General features: G+C 38.7%; 1 protein-coding gene across 1 annotated transcript in view; it reads right to left on the bottom strand.

The window, feature by feature from the left end:
* The window catches only part of ATXN2 (ataxin 2), a 2,781,632-nt gene that overhangs the window by 1,767,342 nt on the left and 990,743 nt on the right, over window positions 1-23,547 (bottom strand). The window contains exon 15 of the mRNA XM_044068622.1: window positions 5,668-5,847. Coding sequence (XP_043924557.1) covers window positions 5,668-5,847 — 180 coding nt within the window. The remainder of the gene's footprint in view (window positions 1-5,667; window positions 5,848-23,547) is intronic.

Below are 23,547 nucleotides of genomic sequence, written 5' to 3'. Positions count from 1 at the left end.
AAGGAGGGTAAGCACCTACATCTTGAAGAAAAGCAACGGTGGCTGTTACCTAAAGATGGCAAAACCCCTTCAGACCTAGCTTCATATAGACCCATTTCAATTTTAAACCATTACTGCAAATTGTTTGTCTATGCTAGCTAAAAGAAAGGCAAAGGTGTTGCCAAAATTGATAGATTAATATGGATCAATGTGGTTTTGTGAATGGGAGGCAAACATTTAACATTAACAGAACGATAATCCAGAGGGAAGCAGAATGTATGAAAATACCTCTGTTGTCAGTGGGTCTTTATGCAGAAAAAGCATACAAGGTTGTATTCTTGTTTTAATTTTGGTTTACTATTTTTAATATGCATATTGGTTAATTTTAGTAAGACGTTTTTGTAGATATATATTTTTATGGTTCTTGTACACAGACCTGAAGAAATCTAGGACAACGAAAGCGATCTTTGTTAACAAAAATTTATGGAACTAGATTATGTTTTGGACAACATATTTTTTTCTGGATGCCAAAATATACTTTTTTTGAGTGCCAAATGGTCTAATGTTTAAATATTTCCCACCATTATTATACCGTCTTTGATAAATTCACAGACTTTGTTTAATAATAATGTTTAATAAGAAGTACCACATTATTCATTTTATTTAAAGTGCATAAGGTTTGAATTATTAGGACATACCATCTCAAATATCACACTGATCAGGATGGGGGAAAGGATATGAATTTGTTAATATGTATACAATTACACTGTTTTACAATTGAATAAACCACTCCCATACCTGATAAACGGTATATTAGTCAAAAAGTTTGGGATGAAACCATCATTCTGTTTATTTTTTGTTTTGCTTGCACTGCTAGTCTGTGTGCTTAATAAAGGAATTTTGACTGGAAAAAGATAGTCTACCCTGCTTGGATGACTTCTGAATACCTAACAGAGTTAATAATTCTGTTTAATAATAACCATAATAATAAAAAATCAAAATAAGTTTTCATTTTTTGCTTTAGGACATTTAAGTTCGCAACTTCTACTACCACTTTAATTATTTTTTTCTGATTTTTAATATATGGTGATTAACTAAACATACAGGAATTGCAAAACTTCCAAACAGAGAAGTTTCTTGCACTGTTTTGTTCTGGTCTACTATACCTGTACAGTGGGCTGTTCAAGACTTAAGGGACACCACGGAGATAACTTGCTTCTTTAACAACTAACATTTACTGCAACTTTAAATATTCAATTTTTGGCATCCTTTAAACTTAACTTTTTTCCTGAGCATTATTCTGCACGTACTATTCCAACAAATTGCAATTATTTGTATGTAGTTTGCTCCTGCCTTTTTCTAAAGAACCTACCTCCAAGTTCTTTCATCTCCTTCACAACATTCAGTACTACAGTTACAGCTGGTTTAGATTTTGATTCCCATTTTCTAGTTATTACATTTTTGCAGCCAGCACTGTGAGACTTAGCAAGGTCTTTCTATGTATGGGCAATTCAAATCATGTGTCACAGTACAAAAAGAATCATTTTTTTCAGTTACAAGCATTTTGTCCCTCACCATTTCTAGCAAAGTGCTTTGTAATGACTTTTTTAAAATCTGCCAAATCATAACACTCCCAAAAACATGTTCCAAATTACCCTCATCATTCCCATCATACCACCAGCATTTGCTGTCTACTGGAGGAAACATTCTCTGAAGTCTGTCTGATGTACAAAAATGCCTATACAAACACTGCTAAGCAAAATCCTAAACCTTATGGAATTTGTTGTGTATTTGGGAGCCATAGAGATGCCCACCCCCCATTGTTACTTGGTAAATTGCCTTTACCATCTGTCTTCTATTTTTCTTTAATCTCCTTTGACTCGTAGTCATCATACAGTATTTTATATGTCCTACTAACTAACCATTTTTAACAGCAGCTTCTGTTCTATGCTTAACTAAAAACTCTACCAGGGCGTGTTTTATTTCACTTAGCACTCCCCTATCACTTTCTCTTTGCCTATACTCTGATATTAAACCCTCGTTGGGAAGGCAGTCTCTTACCTGCAAGTCCAAACTTCTGCTTGGCCTCATCCCACTCCAGTACCTTTCCTTCTCAAGTTATTTGATCCCAATACCTTGTTAATCTCCCTTGACCAATAAGTGATATTATATGCAAACCAAGTTATACTTTATGATGCTGACTACACAATTTAAGAGATGCAGGTTAACACAGCTGTGCTGAATACTTACTCACTGGATAGTGAGTTAACATTTACAAGTGCTTAAGAGCCTAAGGCTAAGTAAAAATTGGTGTTAAACTGAAGGGTTGCAATAATTAAGAAACATGCTGCTCCCCATAATTAATGAAAATGAAAACTGATCCAAGAACAAAACATTATTTTGAAAGGAAGGAGGCAAAAAGTAATTAATTGTTACAATGACAAATATTATGGCAGCATATCTTTTGATGGAAGCAAATAATATAACTGATAGATAATCATAGTTTGGAGTGGTAAGGGATTACTGAATAATTACTTAAGTTGGGCCACTGACTTAGTGCAGATTAATGATAAAGCACAAGGGTTGAGTTGGAGTTCCATTTACTTACAAGGGCTAGTCACAGCTCCTCCATGAATGAAGAAAAAAACACAAGTGTTTCTATCTGAGCATGACTTACAATTTATGATGCATCATGAATACTTTACATGCGATCACGGCTGTTACATTGTGAAGTAGCCTTCAAACAACTTTGCTGGCTAGAGCATCCACATCTATTAACTTATAATCAGATGATAACTGCTCAAAATCTACTTTACCAGACACAAAAAACAATTCTACAAAACGTAATTGAACCTTACTCTACTCTAATAATCAAGTACTATGGTCTACTAATAAATGTCTACTAAAAGTCAACAAAGGTAAGAATACTGCTAGGGACTCTTTTTCCAATCGGGTAGCAAAACTTTGGAGCTCACTCCCTCTAACATACAAACTACTCCTGACAAGGGTCGCTTTAAAGGCTGCTTAAAACTCATTTAACTAGTGAATGGCTCTGCTCAAATAACAGGCCCGGTTAACTACATCTTTCTACAATCTACCCTACTTCTCAAAAAACCTATACCCCCCCTTTACACTAGCACACCTATACCTATATGTCACCATCACCTGTTGTCTTTCACTCCCACACTTATATCCTCTCCAATCCTTAGTAATCAAAAACTCAACCTTTCTCTTTTGTCATTTCAAAACACTAAAAACTCAGAACATTTCTAGGAGAAATTCACTGCATACACGGATCTGATGTGTACTGAATGCATCTCACTCGGTTAATCTGCACTTATGATGGAAATAGGGAAAAGTGAATCCCTATCTGTATGTCCTGTCAAGCCTTACCACTTTTAGATTCTACACTTATAATTGTAACCTTGTAGCTGTCAACTGTATGTGAAGCTTTTCTCCCCGGGCCTCCACTGAAAACAGGTTCCTCAGTCGGACTTTCACGGCAAACAAAAGTAAAATAAAAGTACAAGTGTATGCTGGATGTATATTATAACCTTTTGAATTTATAAAATTCATAGTTCTTTACTTGCACTGTATGAAGACTACATTTGTTACAATATGTACTCTATGAAAATGGCATATTGTAACATTTAAGGAGGGTACAGCAGGAAGGGCATTCAATAATGACATACCAATTATGACAAGGTTAACATTACTAAGAATGATTCACTGTTAGTGCTGTAGTACAGTATTGATACTATCCACTAATAACCTTACATTTACTATGCTTTAACTTTAAATTTTACATATAAATAATATGTTGATATTACATGCCCAATCTGCTTAACTGCTACTGTTATTTTTTGTAACTCCTGTAGTACTTTGTACCCGGGTCATAACTGAAAAGGGTCGGTACACCATTTCACGTACAAAGTTAACAAATGGTAACATAAAATAAATGCAAATAAAACTACATGGAGCTCTGTGATTATACTTTGAATCTGGGAAGAAGAAAACTAAGCATTGTTCTGATTATATGAATGATGTTTAAAGACTGCTAAGCACTTTTCAGCACAGCTGAACTCTAGTTTCATGTTCAAGCTTAAATAATGGCCACCAAAACACAACAGCAGGAAGCTCAAGCAGCCTTAAAAGCTGTGACGTACTGCATGCTGCAACACTTTTTCTGTATGTAGCAGTGCCAAGTATATTACAACTTTTAACTCATTACACCTATTTGCAGTCAGTTAATGAAGTGTTACATTCTGGATAGCTTACATTTGGACATGAATTGCATGATGCTCACAGTCAAAGGAAATTTAAAAGTGATCTTCGGATCTGAAATTCGAACATGAAAATCTCAGGAGTCGGCTGACCGTCACTTGCGAACTGCTTATGCTTCGGGCACCGCATGGCAAGAAAGACTGACAAAAATGACGTCGGATGCATCTTTTATACCCCTGGCGCACTGATGTCCAGGAAGAGGCTAGACAGCAACCGACGCCGGACCTAGACTTTGGAATTCAGGCCGACTGAGGGTAGCCTGCCAGCAGGATAACCCAAGTGTAATGACTGCAACAGTGAAACACGAAGAACATCTGCCTGGTAAAGCACACTAGAGAATGTAATAACAGTAGTTTTACATTTTCGGTCTTGGAGCAGGTACAAAAAAATCAAAGAGGAGACAATGGGAGGACATCCTTGAGTATCATGAACTATTCTGGCAGTTATTTTTACAAGCCAACAGATTACCTGGTCTAAATGAGGTCTTACCCATTGTCCCAGTGTTGAAATTAAGGTCAGCAAAATTATAACCTCTCTATAAAACTTCCTATCTCAGTACAAACTGGTTTTACAAACTTGGTTTAACAAGTAAAAAAATAAAAGTTTCCTTGTTTCTGTTTCTTAGCATACATAGTGTTAATATGTAATAACATGTTTATTAGCATGTTTAATAAGTGGTGCTCTTTAAAATTTGCACATTGTGTTATTTTTAATTGACATCTTGAGTAGTTTTTTTATTGGCCAGACAATTTTATAAAATATATTACAAACAAACAACATGTTTAGTTCTGATGAAGTTCTGTATGAACAAAAGCTCTTAACTACTTCAATAAAAGTGGATATTTAATTTGCCGGGTGTTGTCGTGATTATAAAAAGTGCTATATTTCGGGGCACTGTATTCATATTTTATCCAGATGAAGACCCAGTAAAAGTTTTAACTCCAGGAAGTATAGGTAAACCACAGAACTGTATCACTGGTAACACAGTTAAAAACAGTGTCCAGAACTGTTCAGTATATATACCAGGGACATGTTGATCAAGTGACTACAGTTAAAATGACTGCCAAGTCTCATACACACACACAAAAAAACTGCTGCTACAGCTTTCTGTGAACATCTGTGATATTTTTTTCTTGTCTTTTTTTTTAATATACTCTGACGGCACACACCAGTGGAGAGAAGAGAACTCCACTGCCGGCAAAAACTGCTTTACCAGCTTTTCTTTACTCGATCAGTATTCAGTAGACACACTCGACACACTAACACATTCCCATATACACCGTTTTCAAGGCAGTACTGAAACAGTTGCAGCACTATTTTTCCTGCTACGTTGGCTACCAACAAAACTAGCTTAGTCACTTAACTGAGCACTATTTATATATGAATATTCCATGACAGGTGTACCTCCAGTAACAGCTGCTGACCATGTGCCACTAGAGGGGCTGTTCCGTGTTGCAGAAGATGCACTAACTTCTCCAGTTAGATTCTGAGAACCAAATTCTACTCCGGATGAACTACCTCTGCCCGTGGAGGGTCTGTGCACACGAGGGTGACGTTGTGCCTTAGGAGACATCCTCGGAGGTCCTAATAACATCATAAATTTACAGTTAAGTTTAAAATAAAAGAATTTCAACTTAAAAGTTACTGTAAAACAGAACTGCGTATTCCAGTGCATTTAATATTTTTACTGCTATACAGATATACTGGTGCACAGTAATAATTTTAATCAATATTTTTCTGTAAGCACAAAATAGACAAATCTCAGAATATCCACACACTTATAAAAATATTAAATATAGCAATTTAGGGGCAGAGGGTGGTGGTAGTAAGACTTAAGGTACTTCGATGTCAGTACATCAACTACAAAAACATTACATTCCCTTATATAATCATTACAAATGAAATGGGGGGGGGGCATTTTGCATAAGGTTAGCACTCCCCCTGCATCCTCCAAAACCACGGCAACATTAAAAACACTAATTGCGAAGTCACACATCCTTAGGGATAAAAAGGACACTGCTACTTCACAAGTTTAGCAACCTCAAAGGTTACTATTCCAACTATGTTTTATATCAGTAGACTCAAGTTCAGGCCAAGCCACTGTGTTAAAACGTGACAAAAGTGCCACTGCTGTAAGTACATACTCCCATCAAAATATTACTGACATACAAAATTATGCTTGCACTAGAAGGGAAATATCTGACCAGCATTTGTTAAAAAAAAATTAATAGCAATAAAATAATAGTTATTAGGTAGGAAAAACTAATTCAAAATTAGGACTGGTTCACATTCATCATTTTTTTAACCCCCCCACCCCCAACAATAACTTTGGAAACTCAACAACCATCCATTAATGTCAAACTTATTCGTTCAAAGACACCATTCATAGACTGAGTTTGCCCTCTTAATATTAAGATGCAGAAACAGACCTGCAGGTATCTAGAACAGAAGTCTACAAACATAAAAGCAAAGGTATCTTGAGCTCAGACAGGAAAAGGCCCAAAACGACATGAATACCTCCAAGTCATAACAGGCAAATACAACAGTATCTTACACCAATAGAAGAGGGATTGGAGGAAGGGAGGTTGAGGAAGTACGAATATACACAACATGCATGCATCGTTATGGTGAGTACGTAAGTTCTGTATCTGATATCTTTACCGTCAATTTCTCAACCATCGGGGACAGAGTCCCAAAGCTAGTAAACCCAAGGCGGCTTCTTGGAAGGATATTCTGCAGTACGGCAGAACCAAATGCTGCTAATACCCTTGAAAGATGTCCCCAACTTGTAATGAGCTATGGCAGTATAAGCACTGCACCAAGCAACAGCAGCACAAATGTCATATATGCAAGTTCTTGATAAGAAAGCAGAAGAGGTGGAAACAGACCTTCTGGACTGAGCTCGTGCTGTTCTTGCTAAAGTCAAACCTTTTTGATTGTAAACATGAGAAATACAATTAGTGAGCTACCTAACTAAAGTGACTTTAAATACAGACTGTCCCAATTTAGCCTTTGAAAAGGAAACAATTGACTGAACTTAATGAAATTTTGCTCTATGTAGACAGAATCTCAGTTGCCTATGGACTTAAAATAAATGAATTACATACACTCTATTAAAAAATTTTGGAAAGAAAACTGGCACATATCAAGGGCAATTTTTTTCAAGAAACATCTTTATTAAATTATCACGTACAACATAGGCAATCTTACATTTATATAAATGAAAGACAAACACTGACACTTCTTTAGTTGCAAATATTATACACTGAAAAAACTGCAGTTGCAAACATTATGCATCATTTATAATCTTTCCAGTCAATGTCAGTAAAGCATCATATGGCTCAATCAGAATTTGCCTCTAAAACCTCATACCTTCTCTGCGTACATTTGTTCCTACAATTCCCACTTTTTCCTATGTAGTTTGTGTCTTTCCTTTTCTACAGATCCCAAGTCAACCCATTTCATCTCTGTTGCTATATTCACATCTAACATTTTCTCTGTTACTATATTCATTACCCCTGATAAAGTTGGTCTAGACTTTGATTTCCATTTTCTAGCAATTCCTTTTTTGGCAGACACCATGATTAGACTCAGCAAGGCTTTACTATGTCTACGCAATTCCATTTCTGTATTCTCCCCAGTCAATCCAATCCACTCACCCAGCATCTCCAACATAGAGGTCTGCAGGGAATCCCTAAAGTGTGCCAGCTTTCTACACTCCCAAAAAATATGTTCCTAGCCACTTCTTTCCTGCCCATCACACCTCCAACATTTGCTATCCACCTGAAGAAAAATTCTTTGGAGTTTACTTGGGGTATAAAAACACCCATGTAGACACTTTCAGGCAAAGATTCTGAATCTTCTAGACTTTGTTGTATATTTTGGAGATGCACATCTATCCCCAATTGTCTCTGTGAATTGCTTATCCAATCTCTCTTCCTAATCGTTTCTAAGTTCCTCTGACTGATTCTTATGGTTATCATGCAGTATTTTATATGCTCTACTAATTATTCCCTTTTTAAAGGCAGCTTCTGTTCTAGATTCTATTAAAAACTCTACCAGTGCTGGTCTTTAGTTTAGCAGCCCCTTATTTCTTTCGCTTTGCCTATACTCCAATATCAATCCTTGATAGGGAAGGCAATCCCAAACATGTAGTCCAAATAAATTCTTGGCTTCTTCCCATTCTACTACCTTTCTCTTTCTAGTTATTTGCTCCCAATACCTTGGTTCCTTTGCCAATTGTCTCCAATAAATTCCAACCCCCTGTTGCCTATTATCTGAATCCTTAACCACATTCATCCCTATTGGCAGAATCTCTTTTCTCCACTCTTGTGCTGGTACAGTTCTTAGAATACTCCCTGCTATTTTATGAATATAATACTCTGTATGATTTTTGATCTCCTTAAAGAGTCTGCATCCAAAATCCCAATCTCTCATTTCTAGATCGCCCCCCGTATCATCATTCCTTTCCACTTCGAATTATAGTTTTCTGCTTGTGCTATGTATAACAGCCTTAACTGTGTTGCTCTAAAATACCCCCTCAAATTGGGTAATCCTAGACTGCCTTCTTCTATTGGAAGAATCAGCTTATCCCACTTAACCCTTGCTGTCTTCCCTTCCCAGATAAAATCCTTCAACTCTTTATTTAACTGCTATCCACAGCTTCTCCTCTGGTTGATAAAAATATGTCTGACCTGAATACAGGACTAAAGGGACTAAAAACACTAATTGCTTGAATGTAGTGCCTATTACACATATCCATATAACAAAGCTTTCAGTTTCTCAATTTTTGTATCATCTTCAGTTTAGACTCTTCCCACATACCCTTAGCTGCCACAACAGTCTCATTTCTAATCCATAGTCCTAAATACTTCATTTTATCATGTAAACATAAATATGGACATTGTTGGACCAATTTGTGTGAGAGTAAATAACAGAATGCTATTGCCTTAGTTTTAGCTTCATTAATTTGGTATCCAGATAAGATTTGAAACTGTCCTAAAATATTCCACAACACTATCACTTTTTGGTTTTGTCATACATAAAACACTATCTGCAAATAGTGCCAGCTTTTCCTAACTACCACACCAATTATATTCTTGAATTTCTGAGTCCCTTATTTTCTTTGCCAATGGTTCTAAACATAATGTAAACAAAGGGGAAAGTAGACAACCCTGGCTGGTTCCTCTACTCAAGCACAGGTTTTCAGAGAGGACCCCACCCACTTTAATTTTTGCCTCCGACTCCTCATATATACTCCTAATCAACCTTATAATTATATCAGGGAAAGCAAATGCTTCCATTGCCCTGCTCATGAAGTCCCAGTCCACTTTGTCAAATGCTTTCTCTGCATCAAGACCCACCAATAACAATGGCATTTTCTTGCATTCTGCTTCCCTCTGGATCATCAATGTTCTGTCAGTACTGTCAAAAGTTGGCCTCCCCTCCACAAAACCACACTGATACATATCTATCACTTTTGGTATCATTTTTGCCATTCTTTTAGCCATTATAGACATAAACACTTTATAATTATGGTTTGGAATTGAAATGGGCCTGTATGAAGCTGGATCCGATGGATCTTTACTCTCTATAGGTATTACCGTTACCACCGCCGTTATTTTATTTATTATTGGCGCATGATCTGAAATAGTTCTTGGGTGCATTTCAAGACCTTCAATTAAATGCACGTTCCTGTGAGATATAAATGCTATCTAGTCTAGCCCAGGTTTTTGTATCTTGGAGAATAATACCTAAATTCAGTCGGACTCCTAGTACTGAATGCACATCTTCCACGCCAAACATTTTCATAAAGTTTTTCATAAATCTACCCTCCTTTGTTATGGTTTCCCCTTCTAGGCCACCCAGACACATCTTTACTGATACAAACCAAATTCCAGTCTCCACCTATAAATAATACTCCTCGCTGAAAGCTGATTATTTCTCCCAGAATATTCTGAAGCTCCACTATAGCAGTTTTAGGTGGAATTTAAATATATGCAAATGTAATCCTATCTTTCATTATTACCATTTTTTCCTCTTTTATCACTATTGGAGCTCCTCTTGCAGTTAATATAAGTACTCCTCTTTTCCTTTGCCCCAGATATTCCACAGAATAACCTTCCTGAAAACCTTTATCAAATTCACATGTTCAATTCTTTCCAGGTGCATCTCTTGTAGCATAGCTATTTGCACTCTACATTTTTTAATATAGTTCACTACTCTCTCTCTTTTAATATTTATCTGCAAGACCATTCAGATTGAAAGACTTTACAGAAAGCACCATTTTCTTATATAGTGATTATTACGACCTTTTATGTATAGCTGCTTTTTTGTTAAATGTCAAGATCCAACTTTTATGTTACATGCATATACTGTTTGGCAAGTTCTCTTTTTATACAGTTGTTTCTTGTCATATCCATTTGAGTCTATGCGACATCTTACATAACTTAAGTTTCTCAAAAACCCTGAAACAGAACAAACAACCCCCGCCCCCCCAAAAAAAAAAAACAATCAACTTAACACACAAAACTATGTACATCTTTAAATATTGAAGTTTTTGCTTCCTAATAAAAACAAAATTTCTAAGTTGATAGCCACACAGACAGGATAGAGTTAACCAAAAAGAAAAGCTAGTCATGCTAAGGCGCATGGTACAGCCTGTGCTATTAGTAAAGCTATTTAATTTTGCCTATCTTTATAGCTTTCCCAGCTGAGAAAATGCTTGAATGCTTTCATATCAAATTGTATTCTAATGACATGCAAACCAGACAAAACTGCTAAGGATAACTTGTTTACCAGAAAAAAAGCTTAAAATATTCAATATTCTTTTTCATTTACATGCTTTGTGATGAAACTTGGTACTGGATAATGCCTAGGGTCTTGACCTAGTCATTTCCCTACACAAATATGGGAAAAAGCACACTGATTTTTCTTTTGTCAAACTTTGTTAACCAGACCCCCCTTCTCTCTCCCTCTTTTTTTATTGCAGTGCCTACATTTCCTAAAACTGAAGAAAAAGAGAAAAAAAGAAAAAAACAAAAGCATTGGTTTATATTAGTATCCTCATTGCATTTCCAAAAAAACTGAGAAAACTTTACTTCAAGTCTAAATGGTTTTGTCCGGTCTTTAAAGCTCTCCAACTTGGAAAATCCATGATTGCTTTCAAAGAACATTATATTATGTCCTAGCCAATTTCCTCTTTTCTTTTTCTCTCAGCCAATCCCCTTCCACCAGAATCACTAGTTTTTCTTTATCAGACTGCTTCCATACAGACATGAGAACCAGACAGCCAATTTCTCTTTAATCACATTGTTTCCATATAAACATGAAGACCAGCTGCAGAATTGCTACTAAGTATACATGCATTTGCTAGAAAAAAAAGCCTGATATAGTCAATACTCTTTTTCATTTACTTGCTCTGTCTTAAAACTAATCAATCCAAGGTCCTCAGGCGAGTCATTTTCCTATGCAAGAATGAGAAAAAGTACATTAATTTTAACTTTGTCATGCCTTTTTAACCAGGCTCTTTTTTATTTTTTAACATTGTGTTGCCTATATTTCTCAAAACTGTACAAGAGAGAGAAAGAGAAGGTGAGAAAAAGCAGCACTCGTTTACAATTCCTATTACACACAAAAATAGCATGCAAAGAAAATCATACACCACAAATACAGTACTATTAAGAAAAAATGTTTTCTTTACTTATAGCTTTCTCTCCTCTCTTCCCCTCCCCAAAGCATTTTTCCGAGCATTAATGACATGAAGTAAGGCATATACTTTAGAATCTCCACATATCCAACAAATTTTGAAAAAGTCCAATATTTCCAGATTTTTTTGTTCTGTCATATTTCACAAATATAATTACTGCACTGTAATCCCACAGTAAGTTACTGGTTTTATTTCTGTTCTTCTCCATTGCCCAAATCTCTGCTTCATTTCCAATGTACTCTCGATTCTTCTAATCAACTCTTGAGCTCCCTTCCTTCCCACCATTTTCCACTGAAATACTGGAAAAGGTTTCACAGGTATTGTCTCACTGTGGTCTTTATCACCAGAACAACAAGAAGCAGAATCACCTGTTTCACTGCTCATTTTTGTCAAACAAACTTTTATATTTCCTCCTTAACATGCACTTCATCAAAAAATGATTTTGTCCCTCCAGGGAAGAATACCTTAAAGACAGTCGGATACAGCAGTTTGAATCTCACACCTGCGTCTCGACATGCTCTGAATAGTGGAATGAATGTACTTCTCTTCTGCCTGGTGTACAATGAGAATTCATTCTCTACAAACACTCTGCTCTCTTCCACTTTTAGTATTTTGCCCTTCTGCCACAGTTTTTCAGAATCAACTCCTTGTGCTGGTAGGACTGCATCTTCACTATTAAAGGTCTAGGTTGCTTTCTTATAGCTAGGTTTGGAGCATACACATGATGTACCCTTTCAACTAACAAATCCTGCTGTGCAATACCAGTCCAGTTGCTTATTTGTGCTTTCATAAAATTAATGAAGTCGGTTACTTCCAGCTTTCTCAGGTATAGCTGAAAATCTCTGGCTTTCCCTAAGTGCTCTGTCCTCTAATTCTATTATTTTTTTTGAAACATCTCTTCCTGAGCAGTTTCATGTTCACAAGCAAAAACGAACTAGCAGAAATGTTCTCCACTTTATTAAACAATCATCCAGTTTGAAAAACAAGCAAAGCTTTCAGGTTACCCCTTCTTCAGTGCTACAACATCTTAAAACACACCCACAAAAAAGTGGAGAATGTTTCTGCTGGTTTTATTTTGTTTGAGTTTCATATTCAGCCAGCCTTTTCATTTCGACCTCTGATTTTTGCAGCTTTATTATCTCATCTGAATATCTGTTTAAAGCTTTTTTCATTATTTTCCAGCCTTTTGTTTGTGCTGATATACTCCATCAGTGTTTTGTTTATTTTAACAAGGTCTGTATGCAGTTGTCTTGTATCCTCCTGTAGATTACTGGAAGCCATGTCTGAAGATTGCATTGCACAGATATCGATGTTCTCCATGCTAAGGAGAGTTTCGAGTGCGTGCATCTTGAGGTTTAGACTTCTGGCATTGAGTAGCATTACTCTTAGTTTCTTATCCCTTGTGATACCTATAGAGGTGGGTATGTCTTTTGAGCCTTGCCTAAAAAAGGCACTATGGGGGTAGCAAGAGCCTTTGCCAATATCCAAAAGCCTAGGGGTGACAGGTGCAAGCCGTCCCTAGCGAAGCATCGTGGCTTGTCGAGCATGTCATCCCAGGCTGACAGGCATTGGATCCCCTTTGAATGACACCAATACTTAAGCCAATTGTTGAAATTGATTGAGGCTCATAAACATAACACAAGAATGCTACAAATCAAAAGTGAGGAAGGATGACAATGAAAAGGGAGAGTTTGAAAAGTAAGGACAGAGTAGGATTTTGGATACAGATCCATAAGGAGAATAACCATCGTACAGAATTTTATATTCATAAAGTACAAAACATATTCTATGAACTAAGCCAACAAGGGAATGTAGAAAGAAAATTTTACCAATAAATATGACTGCAAACAGGGTATACAAAACAGGCAAGATTAGGTTAGAATTTACTGGGAAAAAATAGCAAAGGAACAATGCTATTAAAAGCAAATAACTAGAGATGGAAAAGTAATGCAATGGGATGAGGCCAAGCAGAAGTTTGAGCTGCAGGTTAGAGACTACCTTCTCTACCAGGGATTAATAAAAAGAGTATAAACAAAGGGGAAGGAAGTCCTAAGCAAAAGATAATCTCTGAAAGATGTTTTAAAAGTGATCAATCAGTAAGTCATATACAATGCTGCATACCATACAGAAGAATACATTTATGGAGGTTAGTAAAGACTGGCAAGAATGAATGGAAAGGCAAACACAAAACAATAATGCATGGCTCCCAAGTATTCAACAAACTCTAGGTGGTTTAGGATTTTTTACTATAAGCATTTGCAAAGTTATTTTTGTACCCCAAACAAATGTCAGATTTTTTCCTCTGACAGAAAGCAAACGCTGAAGGTGTGATGAGTCAGAGGATAGCCAACTGGAAACATGTTTTTGAGGAAAGTAATGAGTTGGCAGAGTTACAAATTCTTTACAGAGTACTTTGTCACAAATGCTGGTCTAGCAAATGGTTGCAACAAAGGAAATGAATCAAAGTTGTGATACAGGATATGAATTGCCAGACATGGTAAGTTCTTCCTAAGTTTAACGCTACTCGTTTTCCTTATCCATTTGTCTTAACCTATACTCTGATATCAATTCCTAGGAAGAGACGTTAGTTTCTCGCCTACAGTCCAAATGTTTTCTTGGCCTCATCCCAATGTATTACCTTACCGTCTATAGTTATTTGCTCCCCATACCTTGGTTCCTTTGCCAATTTTTGCCTGTAAATTCCCACACCCTCCTGCCTATTTTCTGTACCTGCACTTTCAGTCATTCCTATTGGCAAAATCTCCTTTCTCCATTCTCTTTTTGGCTTAGTTTATAGAATATTTTCTGCTACTTTATGAACATAATATGCTGCATTGTTTTTGGTATTCTCCTTGGGGATCTGCATCCAAAACTCGATTCTCTATTTCTTGAACCCCCCCCCCCCATACACTTCATCCCTTTCCATTTTAAATTATAACCTTCTGCTTGTGTTATGTATATGAGCATTAACTGTGCAGCTCTAAAATATCCCTTCAAATTAGGTAATCCTAAAACCACCCTGCTTTATTGGGAGGATCAATTTAACCCACTTAAGTATTGCCCTCTTCTCCTCCCATATACATTAAAGTCCACAACTTCTCTGGCTGATAAAATTATACTTGACCAGTACATAAAACTAAAGGGAATAAAAACATTTTCACTGGTTGTACCTTGGTATCCATATCCATAAACAACAGCTTCCAGTTTCTCAGTTATTGTACTATATTTTTGTTTAGTCTCTTCTCACATATCCTTAGCTGCCATAACAGAAGTATTTTTAATCAATACTCCTAACTACTACATCTTATATACAATAAATATGAGTACTGATGAATCAATTCATCTCTGGGTATGTAATTTACAGTTACTGCATGCTTGGATTTTCATTAATTGCATATCATAAAAAGACTTGAAACTATCTCAAAATGTTCCACATCACTGAAATATTCTTTTACTGGATTTATCAGGTACAAAATTAATATCATTGACATACCAATTACATCCTTGCATTTCTGATTCCTTTAATTTCTTTGCCAATGGCTCTAAATATAATGCAAATAAATAAAGGTGAAATAAGCCACCTCTGCCTTGGTCCTCTACTGAAACAACTTATCATTGAGGAACTGTCCCACTTTAATTATGGATTCCAATCCTTCATATAGCCTCTTAATTAACATTATTATTGTATTAAGGAATGCAAACACTTCTATTACCCTACTCGAAATCCCAGCTTGTACTCTTGAATGCTTCCTTCACATCAATACAACACTGGGATTTTCTTACATTCTTCTTCCCTCTGGATCATCATTCTTCTATTAATGTTGTCAAATATTCCCCTCCAAAAAATAAAAAAAGAAGTTATGTACTTACCATAATGTTCCATGTATGTTGTTCATCTCGCCATTCATTCTTACTAGATAGGTTCAGAGCCGATCCTCTGCTCCGACTTGGCCGAATACACTAGCTGGAAGTCTCTAACTTGGCTCATGGCAGGAAGGTATCCCATCATGCAGTGGTGTAATTCCCCAGATCTTGTTTGCTGCTATCTATAAATAATCTGTATAAACTACCCATGATACAGCAGGTATAGAAACAAGGAAAAAAAAAAACCTACAAAGGAGCTCCTTAAGGAAGGAAAAAACTCTCCTCTAGGAGTCATTGGCTGGGGGAAGGTAGGAGGGTCATAAGAATGAATGGTGAGATGGACAACAAACATGGAATGTTATGTTGTCCTATCGCGCCTCATTCTTACCGGATGGGACAGCGTCCCTAGCACCTTATCCCCGGGTGGCTTATGGAAGAACATCTTTCAGCACAGTGGAACCAAAGGAGACCTTGTCCCTGGAGGCCAAATCCACTTTGTAATGAGTAATAAACGTATGAAGAGCTGCCCATGTAGCAGCAGCACAAATACTGTCCATTGACAATCTGGCCAGCAGGAAGCGTAAGTGACTCCTTGATGCTCTGTCCATTTTTATGTGGTAGTATGCATCTTGGAGGTCTACTGAGCACATCCAATTGTCTTTCCCTAAAAAGAAAAGAATCGACTGCAGTGTTAACATTTGGAACTTGGACTTCTTCACAGATTCGTTTAACTTGCTGAGATCCAAAATGGGTCTCCAGTCCCCTGTTCTTTTGGCACTAAAAAAAATCTTGAGTAAGTTCCGAATCCTATTTGGTCTGCAGGGACTTTCTGGATGACTTTTGTCTATCAACTTTTGAATTTCTAATGTTGCTTGTTCCCTCTGACTGGGTGGAACATACAGGATTGTTCTGATCTGTGGGACAGGGTGGCAAAAGGGAATGGAATAGCCTCTGGATATTATACTTTGTACCCACTTGTCTCTTGTGATATCTCACCAGGCTTATGAGTACAAAGAAACACGGCCCCCGACTGCCTCCAGAGTAGAGCAGACGGGCCTCCTTTCAGAAGCGCTGGTAGGGCTGGCCGCAAAAGGAATCAAAGTCACCCTGGTTTTGCAGACCCCCCCCCCCCCCGCCTGTAGGATGACGTATACCATTATTGCCTCCCTCTCTGCCCCTGGGGAAGGGTTCACCTCATGCATCTTAAAAAACTTCCTGGGATCATTAGAACCACATTTTCCCACTCTTCTAACCTTCAGGATAAGGTCTTGAAGGAACGGAAAACTGTACCCCAATGGCAGAGAGAGAGTTTTCCCTTCCTGCTCACATCTGGTGAGTGTGTCCTCGACCTTGAGTCCAAAAAAGTGAGGAACCATCAAAAGGGGCATTGGTAAAGGTAGAATTGAAGGGCTCCGAAAAGTTGCATAAGCACATCCAGAAGTGCCTTTTCAGGGAAGCTCCAGAACCCGCTGCCCTGCTCGCTCCATCTGCTGCATAGGATACCAGTCTCATGGAGGCGTTAACGATGGAATTTAAGGCTGATAGCGGAGAAGTGACCATTTCTGACACCCCTGCAGCCAGTGAACCTTGGAGACAATCTCCTAACTCGTTCGGGAGATTTCTTTGTAGCCTCATAAAGTGCAAAAGATAGTTCAGCGATTTAAGGGTAAACGTCGCTGATGAAAAAACTTGCCTCCCATATCTGTCCATCGTCCTGGAGTCCTTATTTGGTGGATGGACAAAAGAGTATGTTTCACAGAGTTCCTTCTTGGTGGCTGCTGCCACCACCATAGTATCTACAGAACGCCTTTTGTGAGAAATTATTTTTCCACAGGTGCTGACAAGAATTTATTTGGCCTCCGAGGGACTGGTTTCATAGTGTCTGGTGACTCCCACACCTTGACTAACCAAATCCAGTAGCTCTTCGAAAGGCGGAGACACCCAAGAGGCTGAAGGTTGATATCCAAAAGCCTTCAGGTGCATCGACTCCTCATCAGAAGGGTTGATGGATTTCCAACCGCCTCTCTGTTTCAGGATCTCTAGGGCATCTGCAAAGGAGATATCTAAAGAGGACGACCTTGGGGACCCCTTCTGACTCCTCAAGATCGGTGTCAGAGGTGATGGACTCATCAGGGGAGTCAATATGCTTCTGCTTGCATGTTCTCTTTCGAGGAGCCTCCTCAGAAGGGTATTCTGGGGAGGTCCCTGAAGAGTGGGGCTTGCCCAATGGGGCTCTCTGAGGCTCTGGATCTCTGCTGTCCTGTAGATGGGGTAGTGTCGAGACAGACGACAGTACTTTGGGGGGGGGGGGGAGAATACCAGTATCCTTGTGTAGAGCTGCAGGAGGGGACAGCACACTCATCAGCTCGAAGGCAGATCCCCCCTGGCTCCGAGGATACCTCTGGTTCCAAGGAAAGAGGAAATCCCCGGCTCAAAGGAGATCAGCTCCAAGGCTGATGTAGGAGCTGAGCTCAGCCGAGCCAAAGCCCCGAGAGGTAAACTCGGAACTGAATAAACTCTGGTCCGAGCGTTCCCCCCGGAGACGACTGGAGAGCTTCGGCCCCTAGATTCCCAGACAGCACCAAGGGAGTCGGAGCAGGGATCAGTTCTGAAATCTCCTGAAGGGGTCTCGGAACCAAAGAATCTACAGCAAGCGGTACTTGGCATTCCGGTTCTGAAGATTCAGCTTGGAGGAGGAATCATCGTGGATGTAATAGTCATAGTCTTGGCTGACTTTGGAACCGGCTGGGCCTGAGCCGAAAACAATTTATCCAGCGCTGGCGACTTCAAAAGTCTGCACACTACCCTGTCCATGTCATTGTCCGATAAGCTCCTAGAGGGCCTAGAGGAGAGGGTTGGTGAGCGAGATCTCAAAGTAAGGGAGACCAGTGACAACTCGGCAGACCGGCTCTGAAAAACAGTCTCTTTCAACTCTGAAGGCTGTGGAGCCAAAGGACTAGATTTGTCCAAGTCTATGATCTCCGTCGGTTCCTAGAGCTGTGGAGCCGAGGAGATCGATCCATCAGAGGTGTTAGCCAATTTTAGCGGCGGCTCCGACTGAGCCGAAGAAGCTGGAGATGGCCGTTTTGAAGCCTTGTCACTCTTAGCTGAAGGAAATCTACTGGAAGAAGACTTGTGTAGAGCCTCCTCAAAGGATGGTTTCAGGAGCCCTTTGAGTATAACCTTATGCTTTCTCTCCTGCAGAACACGAGAGCTAAAGGAATGACAGACAGTGCAAGTTTCCTGGAGGTGAACAGCCCCCAAACAATAGACACAAATGTTATTCCCATCGGAGATGGAGATCATCTGAGACCATTTCTGACACTTTTTAAACCCTGAAGGCTTGGGTTCCTTCTCTCTAGTTTCCTTTGACATTTCTGAAAGGAAACCACATTAGAACAATAACTGGTAAAGCTTGACACCTCTGCAACAAAACTAGCAGACACCAAAAAATATTTAAAGTCTGAAGCTATATTACCATACTATAAATATAATATAATTGACTCTCCAGCTGATAGACATCCTCAAGAATTGTCTCACTGAGACGGATACCTGGTGTCAAAATCATGGCCTCAAGCTAAATGCCAAAAAGTGCATAGTCATCCCCTTTGGAAAAAAGGTACCCGTGAACTACCACATATGTGGTAGTCCCCTAAATACAGAAAATGTAACAATGGATCTGGGGACCCAAGTAGATAGTAATCTCTACTTTGATAATCATATTGCCAAGGTGATTAGAAAATCCTTCTATGTGGCCCACCTAATCACAAAAGGGTTTGCATGTAGAACAAGAGAGTTTACTGTGCCACTCTACTCATCAGACCCATCATACAGTACAACACCCCACATTTGGGATGTACCTTACAAGATACCTGCAACAGCTGGAAAGACCACAGAAGTACCTCACCAAGAGGATTACTGGCCACAGACAGATGCCCTATACAGCCCGACTGAAGAAACTCCAGCTGCACTCGGTTGCATACCGCTTACTCAGAGGTGATCTCTGCCTGACATACAAGACTATGTCCAACCCAGAACTGATGGCCATGCGCCACCTAAAAAACCCAAATCCCAGAGAGCCACATGCTCTAGGGATCTAAACCTCACCACAACGATAAATAGGATGTGCTGGAGGGACAGATTCCTGTCCCAGAGACTCCCCATGCTTCGGAACAGGATTCCAATCTACATTAGGCAGAGCCCCTCACTAACACTCTTCAAGAGGAACCTTGACGAGTGGATGGGAAACAGAAAATTTACCCCAGGGATCACTGCAGTCGCTCTGGACAGGGGCACAGGGAACTAATCTAAGGGGGAGATGAAAGCCAACACATTCTGGCTAGGCTTACAGGTGCCCTCGGGCAGATAGCCTAGTACGTATCTATGAACCTAAAACATACGTCTAACAAGATAACAAGGGGAACAACTCTGCACTCTAAATTAAACGGGCACTAGGCCCTCTAACTTAAACGGACCTAGTAAAGTTGCGAGCGAAAGGGATACACAGCAGAAAATTAGCTCTCTGACTGAAATGAGCTAATAAGTATATAGAAAAGCTAACTTCTACTGTAGCACTAACTACACCACTACCAAAACGGGAATAAAGCAAAAAGGCCTTGCGATTAACGACGGCCAACAAAAGCAAACACTAGAAAGATAGAAGCACTTGAAACCACAGCATACAATTAAACTGCAGAAAAAACTAATAATAATAAGCAAATATTAAAGCTAAATATAGTTTAATAAAGGGAAAAAAAATAGAAATTAAAAAAAAAAATTAACCACAGCCAAGGAGACAGCATCCAAACTCGTAAAACAGCAAACGAGATATGGGAAATTACAACACTGCATGACGGGATACCTTCATGCCACTAGTCAAGTTAGGGACTTCCAGCTAGTGTATTCAGCTGAGTCGGAGCCAAGGATCGGCTCTGAACACTTCCAGTAAGAATGAAGGCGAGATAAGACAACATAACATCACACTGATTCAAATTTATCAATTTGGACAACACCCCTCCAAAAAACAGAGGGATCCATATTTATACATTTCGGCAACACCCTTGCCATTCTTTTACCTAGATGAGACAATTATGGTTTAAGACTAAATGGGTCTATATACAGCAGGGTCTGATAGTTCTTTACCATCTTCAGGTAATACAGTCAACCACAGCTTTCTTCTAAGATGTTGGCATTTCACCTCCTTTTAAAATACTGTTAAAATCTTCCAGATCTTTAGCAATTTCTTCCCTCTTAACTGATGAACTTCCACAGGAATACCATCTGTTTCCAGAGACTTTCCTGAAGATTCTCCATCACCATTTTTATCTCATCTCTTCCTATCTTAACTGTTAGTTAGGCCTCAGTTACCTCTAGTCTTATAATTAAGTAGCCCATAAATATTTCCATTTGTGCTCTCTATATCCACATTCCTCTGTTTTGTACAAATGTTCATAAAATTTGCAAAACATCTTTAATACTGCTAGAAGATCTTCAGCTATTTTCTTGTTATGTGCTACCTAAGTTTGGCAACAACTCGTTCTATTGACTGTTGCCGAAGTCACTGTGCTAAAAGTTTTTATATTTTGGAGTTATCAAAAAAGTTGCTCAACAGCAATCTTTCTGAACACATGCATATTATCCAGATACTCCCTTATTTTCTCTTTAGCACTCTGCAATTGTGCCTCCTCTTGTTCTGTGAAATTCCCCTTACTCTGCAAAACTTTAACCTTTGTCAGCACCTCTAAATAATTGCCATTACTTCTTAACCATCTCTCTTCTCTCTGATTTCTACCCCATTTTTAAACTCCATTTTCATTTTATTCCTCTAACTAGCTATAACTTCTGAAGACATTTCTATCTTCCCCAACACTCAAAATGTCCACTACCCATTCCTTAAATTCCTCACTTAACAGTTAGGTGGGAAACCAGCAGCGTCCCAGTTTTACTTCATTATCCTGCATTTCTATCTTGTAGTTTACTGGTGCGTGATTTAAAATAGTTATTAGATGTGCATCAAAGCTTTCAATCAAACACGCATGTTTTTGTGAAATATAACTTCTGTTTAGTCTAGCCCAGTAGTTATACCTTGGGGAATAATATGTAAATCAGGTCAGAGTTCCTACTACTGAATTCAATTCTTCCATACCAAACATTTTCAAACATTTATTATGTATCCTTTTTTGTTATATTTTGTTTTCTAGGCCCCATATGTCTTCACTATTGCAAATCAAGCGTCAGTCCCCACTTGAAAGTAGCATTCCTAGCAGAAAGCTGATTTTCCCCAAATTTTCTTAAGCTCTAAACTGCAGTTTTTGGTGGAAAATAAACAAAAGCTAGCTTAATTTTACTCACTTGCCAACAGCCCCTTACTAAAACAAATCTACAATTACTGTTATTTCCCCTCTTCTATCACTGCTGGAGCCCATCTAGCAAATAAAGAAGTTATGTACTCACCATAACGTTCCATGCGAGTTGCTCCATCAAGCCTTCATTCTTCACTGATGGGTTCGGAGCCGATCCTCTGCTCCGACACGGCCGACTAGCAAGCTCAAAGTTCTCCACTAGCTCGAGACCCCACCCCTTATCCCACAACACACTGCTGGAATTACCTCAGATCTTGTTTACTGCGTACCATATAGAAGTACAATAATTATTCTGCTTAGGAATGAAGACACATTGAAAAACCAGGATGAAGACAGCCTCCAGGTCAACTGCCAGCCAGGAGGGGGAAGGAGGGAGGGATGTAAGAATGAAGGCGAGATGGAACAACTCACATGGAACGTTATGGTGAGTACATAACGTCTTTATGTGAAGTTGTTCAATCTCGCCGTTCATTCTTCACTGATGGGTAGCGTCCCTAGCACCCTGATCTTGGGTGGCTCACGGAAGTACACTCTTCAGAACCGTAGAACCAAATGAAGCCCTGTCCCTGGAGGCCATATCCACTTTGTAATGAGTTAAAAAACTGTGAGGTTTAGACTATGTGGCTGCTGCATAGACATTGTTGCTTAAAAGGCTGAAGAGGTAGAAACTGCTCTGGTTGAATGAGCCTTTACTTTAGTAGACAAAGGCATGTTATGACAAGAATATGTGCAGGTGATACAAACAGACAGCCACTTAGGGTTGTTTTAGCAACTGGTTTACCTTTCCTGGCCTCAGAAAAGGACACAAAGAGCTGATCTGATTTCCTAATGTCTTTTGTTCTGTCCAAATAAAATCTAAGTTGTCTATGAACATCAAGTTTGTGTGCAACATATATTCCAATTTGCTGGTATGATTAGGGAAGAAAACGGGCAACTCAATGACTTGATTAATGTTAATCTCAGAACATACTTTGGGCAAAAAGGATGGATTTGTCCTGAGAGATACTCTATCAGCATGGAAGACCATATAAGGGGGCTTGATGGAGAGGGCTTGGAGCTCTGACACACTGCGGGCTGAAGTGATGGCTACTAGGAAGATAGTTTTCCATGACAGAAATTTTAGTCCATGACAGAAATTTTAGTTCACAAGATGATGCAGGCTCAAAAGGAGGAAGAATGATACAAGATAACATAAAATTCAAATTCCAGGGATAATAAGGTGTCTTCACTGGAGGCCTCATGTGAAAAGAACCTTTTAGAAAAGCAGACAATTGATGAGCCATAATATTCAAACTATCGATTCCTAAATGGAAATTAGATATAGCAGCTAATTGCACTCACACTGTAGCA

This window comes from Protopterus annectens, chromosome 4.part0, assembly GCF_019279795.1.
Source record: "Protopterus annectens isolate FY-2018-M chromosome 4.part0, PAN1.0, whole genome shotgun sequence".
Classification (NCBI taxonomy): domain Eukaryota; kingdom Metazoa; phylum Chordata; order Ceratodontiformes; family Protopteridae; genus Protopterus; species Protopterus annectens.
Note: the sequence above shows the minus strand (reverse complement) of the source record. Positions and strands in the feature narration are given on the sequence as shown.